Consider the following 7630-nt stretch of genomic DNA (forward strand, 5'->3'; position numbering starts at 1 on the left):
GAGATGCCCCACAAAGCTTCAGGATCCCCTTCTTTGCAGCCCAAAACGTCCCCCCAAAGCCTTAGGCACTCCTTCTATGCAGCCTGAGATAGCCCCAGAGCCTCAGATGCCCCACATAAGCAGCCTGAGATGTCCCTCACATCCTTAGCACCCCATCTTTGCAGCCTGAGCCTGAAGAGCCCCTCCCCAGAGCTTTGGATGCCTCATTTATGCAGCCAGAGCTACCCCCTCCTCCGGAGCTGCAGATGCTGGGTAGAGCTGAGATTGTTGACTTTCCACATGAGTCAGAGCAAGCCAAAGTCAGCAAGTTCACTGTTCAGGAGAAAGGCCAGACATGGGTAAGGAGGGTGATGGGAGAGGATCCACCTATGTGCTTCAGTAGCAACCATGTCAGTGATTTGGAGGCTTCGGAGTTACATTGTTTAAAGGGGATGATCTACAACTAAGGCCCAGGAAGAAGAAAAAGACATGTTATCTCCTGTCTTTATTGAATACAGTTTTTTTTTTAAAAAAATAAAACTATAGGTGATTTATGAGAGTACAGGAAAGGTTTACATAGGAGGAAGAAATGCAATTGAGACAGAGCATTCATCAAAATAACACATACAAGTGCTTTTACTCTATATCGGTCATGCAAAGAGGTCAAGGCATGCATTTTATTCTGAACATGGTTCACTAGTCATGAATAATCTTGTAGGGTTTTTAGGAAGGAAGCATAATTTTCACATACAGCTTCCATGCAGTGCAACCACTAGTCTGCTATGTCCAGTCAACAAGAGACATACACCAGGTCTAAGCAGGTGAGAGTCAAAGGCGCTTTACCTTTCCCAAGTCCCCTTAAGCCCCTCCTACCATGGCATATCTTCCGGCTTTGACTGGCTCTGAAGAGGAGGGGAGGCCAAGGGGCTGAAGTCAGAAAATACATTTGTAGTATTTTGACTCTAATGTAATGAGGAGTCAGGTGTCAAAGGGTTCAAATTCTGCTTTACTAGTTACATAAATGAAGGCAAGAACTATCTATTTGCTTCAGTGTCTGCTGATGGTATCTATCTCGTGTAGATAGCAGTGTTAGAGGAATGGGTCCTGTGCCCACTACTGGCACCTCATTCTGGGCACTGGCACTACTGTAACTCATTTCTGGAAGCTATAACAGGATGGTTAATAATAGCTGCCTCATGAGAAATGGTTGCATTGATTATTGGAGGATCCTGAATATTGATTGAGCTATGTACCATAATAAAATTGAAGCCTGATTCCCAATCTCTAACTGTTGAGGTTTAAAAAGCATTAATTGTAGGATTTTGATGACACTATTCCCCTTGCATATTTGTAATAAAATGTTAATAGATGACAGAGAACATAATGTATATAGGTCTCTTTTATTCATTCCCAAAGTATTTAATTTTTTTTTTTAAGGAGAAAGCCAAGTATTGTGGCTCACAGCTATATTCCCTAGGTGGCTGAGGCAGGAAGAGTTCTGCAATTCAAGGCCAGCCTAGGATACATAGTGAGTTTCAGACTAACCCAGGCTATAGACTGAGATCCCGTCTCAAAAGCAAAACAAAACAAGACAACCTAAAATAAAAAGGAAGTTGGGAAAGGGCTGTGGAAATAGCTCAAGGAGGAAAGCACTTGTCCTGCAATCCTGGAGACCTGAGTTCAGGTCCCCAGAACCCACATAATCCCTCTCCTGGGGAAGGGAGACAGGTTCACCAACCCTTCTTGGTGAGCTCCCCATTCGAAGAGAGACCCTGTCTGGAAAATTAAGATGGGTGATTCCTGAAGAATGATATCGGGTTGAACTCTTTCTTCTCACACCTGCACCTTCCCACACATGAGCCTATGCACAAACCCATACAAAACCCAACATCTGACCCCTGCCGGAAAAAAAAAAAAAGTGGAGCTAAATGAAAGAGGGAGCCAGATGTGATGAAAACAGACCACAAAGCAGCTGAAGAAGGCAAAGAGGCAGAGTCAGGCTATGACCTCAGCTCTGGTGGGAAAGAACAGCATTTAAGTCCTCTCTCTGCTTGTCAACTCAAGGCAACACTTTGTCAAATGAAATGCTGGAGACTTGGGGGAATCCATGTAAACAGACAGTGAGAATGGGCTTGAGTCAGGGTTTGAAGCATAGAGGAAATCTCATTTAGTCTGCCTGGAGAAAGAGACCCCAGAGCCAAACCTTTCCCACTGTATAACTGCTCTTGTGGCTGACATAATTTGAGGTCATCTGTGGAGGGCTCTGATAGGCAGAAAAAATGAACATGATTGAAACCTCATGTCTTCTTAGGAACAGCTGAAGAGCATCTCAATGTGAGAAAAACTTTCTTTTAAAAATGAACCAGTCATAAGTGAAATGCTGATTAAGTTTATTGAATGACATTAGATGAATAGGAAACATTAAAGAATTTGATACAGGAGACTGGTATTTTTGTCTGTGTGAAAGATGTGAACAAAAAAATAATAATGAAAAAGATTACCAGGGTCATGGTGCAAAGGAATACATTTGTATACTGCTGTAGAGCCTGGAATTTTAAGCCGAGGATCTTTCACTGTTGCTGGTTTTAATCCAAGACAATAAATCTTATACAAGAAACCTTTCAGAGTAGAAGGACTATTTCCCTCCTGAGCTTTTCACAACCTGAATGCATTACGTTAGGCTGGTACTGTGTCAGCTTCCCAGGAAACTTCTGGAGAATATTCTGGAAACCTCTTCATCTCAAGGGTGTAAAATAATTGAAGTACACCCCATCAGTCTTTTGTTAGTACAAGCCACAGGTTCAGATTCGACACGTACGTTTTCATTTCTCTACAATTCAGGACAGTTTAACATTAAACGACAGGCCTATCACCAAATGCAGCTCAAGCGGGTTGTCACTAAATGCCCATCTTCAAATGTCCTTCATTAAGGAACAAGAATGCAGGTTGAGAGAAATGTGAGTGTTCCCCTTTCAGCTCCTGTGGTGGTGGGGGGGTTTACCTACAGGCATCTTTGTTTGCAGAGGGAAATTATTTTCTTGGAAATTCTTCAACTAAGAACATAACTAAAATTCAGAGCAGGGATAAAAGGGGGGATACAGGCATCCTCTGAGGGTAATGGCTTCAGGCAGCCCTTCTCTTATTCACTGGAGCGACGGGAGTTGAAGACGTGCCTCTGCTGTGAATTAAAAACAGAAAGAAGTCACACTTAGAGGAATGCACACAAGAAACTGTAGCTTTCCTCCGGTGACATCAAATAACGGCTGTTGTGCACACTTGCTTCAATTTACTGAACTGCTGGACTGAGCCGTCTCTGTTCTAGCTAATCTGTGACAACAGCAGAACAGGCATTTGTCCTACAAACTTTTCCTAATTGGAAAGTGTTCCTCAACTTGGCTGCAAGCTATCGGTACGCTTAACTTACCCCCGAAAAAGTCTCAATACTTTCTGAAACCATCTGGCATAAGGATTCACACACAGAACTTTCTTACTCTTGGTCCAGATCCTGAGGAGAAATAAACAAAAATAAAACAAAATAGTAGTACATTTTGGTCCACCTTGTATTTTTTTTTTTTTAATAATGAAGAGAGTTGATTATGAAAACAATTATTCTTAGAAGAGTGAAATTTGAGTGGGAGGTTTTGAATGTGGACTAAGCGATTTGTGGTGTGAGGCCTAAGAAAGGAGAAGACTGCTACCATATGTGTACCAAATTGTGGGAGCTTGTTGAATCCAAAGTTGGCAGAATCTCAAAAGTCCTAAGTGACTGTCTCGTTGATAATCTTTACTTAAGTTGGAGAAGAGTCAAAGAGCAGGCTCCAGAGTTGGGTCACTTCTAAAGTTATATTCCAGTATCATTCAAACGTGCTTGTCCATCGGGCTCAGGAGAACAAAACACACTATAGAAAATACTGTCTTGAAAAACAGTTTATCTGAAAAATTTGAATATATTTTAACATGAAGCTGATTGGTCTTGGTGACATTCCTTCAAGCCACTAGCTGGCAAGGCTTTTCCTCATCTAAGAAAGTAATCAACAACAGAGCCAACAACTCATCTGTCAAGGATTGCACTCACTGTGTGCCATACGTGAAGCCTAACAGGCAACATGGTCTTCTCAATTCATCCCACAATCCCACAGAAATCCAGTGCTAGAACCACTATTACCTTCTCTGATGATGAGCTTAAAGTACAGAGAGTTCAAACAATATGTCTAAGATTGTATAGCAAATATACACTGCAACAGGGTTCCTTGGAAAGGTCTGACTCCAGAACCCACACTTTCAGCAACTACTTTCCAAGAGTTATGACTGAATAGTTGGTCAAGTTCCTGGATATGGCATTAAGGTTTTCCCCTGTGATGGAAAAGTAAGGTCTCCCAAGCAATAGAATGCTGGGAGACTGTACATACTAACTTGTATTACTTCAAACAACATAGTCACTTTCTTAAAAAATTATTATTTTTTTAAATAAATTACAGTTTATTCACTTTGTATCCCAGCTGTAGCCCCCTCCCTCAACATACAGTTTCTTAATGTAGCAGATAAACCATGGAGCAAGAACGTGGGTCCTCAAGGCAGTATCTGCCAGTTTGGTTTTGAAATCAGAATGGCAAAACATGTTTATGCCACTTGATCTTGATATTTTCACCCCTAACTAATGTGAATTTCTCACAACAGTTTGCAGCTTCCTTTTCTATATCTGTCTAATGTTCGAAAATGCTGAATTTTACTAGAAGACATAGAGTGAAACTTTCACTATTTCAAAATAATTGATGTTAGGAAAGCAGAGGCAATTAGGGTGTGTTACTTCCCTGAGAGGCGAAAAGCCTTGAGTCAAGAGAGATGTAGCCAAAAGACAAGAGTTCTGCTGTTCTGCCCCGCCGGTAGAGCCCACGGCTAACTGCTGAGTTGCAGGGAAGTAACCGTGGTATAGTTAGAACGCTCATTGGTGAAGCCATTGGCAAGAGTACAACGCCATCATAGTGAAAAACTTTCATGTGCTGTCGATAACCTGTGTTTCTACCTTGCAAGTCAAACACATCTGGCCCCAGGCACAAAGCATTTGTTTCAAAATGGGACAAACAAACAGCGGCTTACAAACTTCTCAAAGCCTGGGGAAGTTCTTGTGGGCTTCCTGGGAGTAAAGCCGGTCTAGTATCTGTGAGGTCCTGGGTCTCCTCCATAGCACTGTCCACAAAGAGATGAATGAAGGTGAGGAAAAGGAGGAGGGAGAGGGAGGGCAAAGGATAAATGTGAGAGGAGCTGCAGGTAAACAGCAGGTTCCAGCCCGGAGGAAGAGGCTCTGTGTAAGCTTCCTTCAAGGGTTTGTGTAGTGGAGATGGAACCCTAACTCCATCCTGTCTGCAGGTATGGTAGGCAGGTTAGCCTCCTGACGCTTCATGAGTTAATCTCCTTAACCAGCTTCAGCCTCTGTAACCACCACAGACAGGCCGCAGCGGAGCAGCTTGTAAATAAAGTGAGTGAACAAAGGTAAAACGGTTTTGTATAGCTAAAACAACAAGTACTTAAATATTACAAATTTTCATTACCGATTTCATATATTTAGCAACATCAAGCTGGTCTCTGAGATTCTTGCTACCATACTAGTTTGTTGGTTGCAAATATATTCCATCTGATTTTCACTAGAAGAGAGAAATTATGTAATTTTTTTCCTTGCAACTTACACGGCTTCATAATTTGGGCAGCCATTCCCAGGAGGTGTAATTTGAATCCGCTCTATGATGCCTGGATAGATAAAGGTTGAAGTCATGCTGAAACACCTGCACTTTAAGTTTGTGTAATTGGCCTCCAGGATACCTGTAAAGAGAGAATCAGCCGCTTCAACCTCTTGGACTATAACCTAGAAGCAGAACTGAATTATTAATCTTAACTATCGAATTGGAAGAGCCGAACACTTCAAGCCAGCACTTGTAGCTGCATATGTGTTTAGTTTGTATATTTCTGTTTTGCCTTGAGCTCTCTCAAATGTATCCTACCAAAGCCTTAATTGACATGAACTTTGCTCTTCACAATCATTACAGTTAACATGACGTGAAATAAACTCCTCTCCGGTCTCAGCACAAAAGCAGAGGACTTGCCAAGATGGTTAACATCTTTCTCTTCCACCTTCCCCACTTCTCTGTCTGAGAAACCGCATGGAGGATACTTCTTTACTTGTGTTTATTATTACCAAAGAAAAACCAATAATAAAAATTTAAGAGTGTAATACTTACAGTAATCAATTAAGACCACAGTACTTACTGGTTATAGACATTTTATTGGTAATTGGTAATTGGTATGAGTTTCCATGAAATCTAAGTTTTGTTTTTTTTTTTTTTTTTAAGAAATCGATGCTGAGTAATCTGAGCATTTGAGAAGCTGAAGAAGGATGATTTTTATAAGTTTAAAGCCACTTACTTACTTTTGTCTCCCTAAACAAAACAAACAAGCAAACAAACATCGTTTATCAAATCCTTTTTTTATAAGTAAAAGTGTCAAGTTCCCAGGGAGTTTACAGTTTGAAAGGTTGAGCAAGGGAATGACAGAACACCGCAGGGCTGGTGCCACACACAGGCTCTGTACTGATGTTGAGGACAGTGCCTTCCTAAGGCCAACTGTGCCACCAGCAGCAGAAAAGCTTCATGGAAGAGGAGAGCAACGAGAAGAAATGTGAAGAGTGAAAATGGGGCCTGGGAGCTGGGGGGACCCTTCAGCATTTTAAGAGTAACGGATTGTCCGTAAACCTGAGAGTTTCTTTCTGCCCACACTTCCACCCCTTCAGCTGCCTAGGCACCCTGCCATTCAGGTAGGTGTTTATCCATTCACACAGAGACAAGACTCGCTCCAGCTGCACATCAGCTTCTCCCCTCTGCTGTGTTTACTGTCAGGCCTGTGCGATTGTATGGGGGATGTTGAACTCAAAAGACCAAGGTCTGGTGAGAAGGAGCAACGTGGACAGGCAGAGCAAAGAAGAGTTTATGCAAAGAGGTCTTCTCAGAGAGGGCTGAGCTGACAGTCTTGCGGTGTACACACTAAACGCAAGTCATGCACACTTGCTGTCCAGCCTTTCTCTTCTGCAAATAAAAGTTATCACTGTGAAAGCTTCCCTTTTCAGAGAGTTAAATCCCCCAAAATTTTACACTTCAACAACCTGAGAGCAACTGAGTATTTTTCCCCCTTTGGTAAGACTTCCTCCCCACTTTCAACTGAAGGAGAACTGGTGAGGAGAACTGTTCAAAGGCTAGTGAAATCACAAGACAAAGTCCTCACCGTGTCCTGGAGACAGGCAGCTGGCCAGTAGGAGAAGCAGGGCTGCTGTGCTGAGTCTCATTCTGCCTGGAGGTGGAGTTCACCCTTCAGCTCTGAGTCCAAGCCGTGGGTCCCTAGCTCCACACTCCTATTTATTTATACCACTGAGGGCCCTCCCACTGCCTCTGCTTCCAGTCGGTCAGCTGCACTGTCAGTTCTCAACACCCCCCCCCCCCAAATATTGCTGAGCTTGCCTTTCCAGATGAAGAAATTCATCTTGCAAAATTGATGAATTTGCCTTAAGGCACTGTTAGTATAACAAAACATTTCTTGAAAAAATGCAGATAAAAAATGTCAGGGATGCTGCTGAGATTTGAAGGTGAAAAAAAAAAAAAAGAAGAAG

The 7630-nt window shown here is 42.3% G+C and overlaps 1 protein-coding gene across 1 annotated transcript; it reads right to left on the reverse strand.

The window, feature by feature from the left end:
* Positions 1-2352: 2352 nt before the first annotated feature.
* On the reverse strand, positions 2353-7345 carry Cxcl13 (C-X-C motif chemokine ligand 13). The gene is made up of 4 exons (XM_055594611.1): positions 7249-7345; positions 5664-5796; positions 3404-3484; positions 2353-3157 (listed from the first exon to the last, which is right to left on the reverse strand). Exons 1-4 carry the CDS (start codon positions 7307-7309, stop codon positions 3103-3105), a joined length of 330 nt encoding a protein of 109 aa, XP_055450586.1. The 5' UTR covers positions 7310-7345; the 3' UTR covers positions 2353-3102.
* Positions 7346-7630: the final 285 nt, after the last annotated feature.

Source organism: Psammomys obesus, unplaced genomic scaffold, assembly GCF_907164565.1.
Source record: "Psammomys obesus unplaced genomic scaffold, mPsaObe1.curated_primary_1811, whole genome shotgun sequence".
In the NCBI taxonomy this organism is placed as follows: Eukaryota; Metazoa; Chordata; class Mammalia; order Rodentia; family Muridae; genus Psammomys; species Psammomys obesus.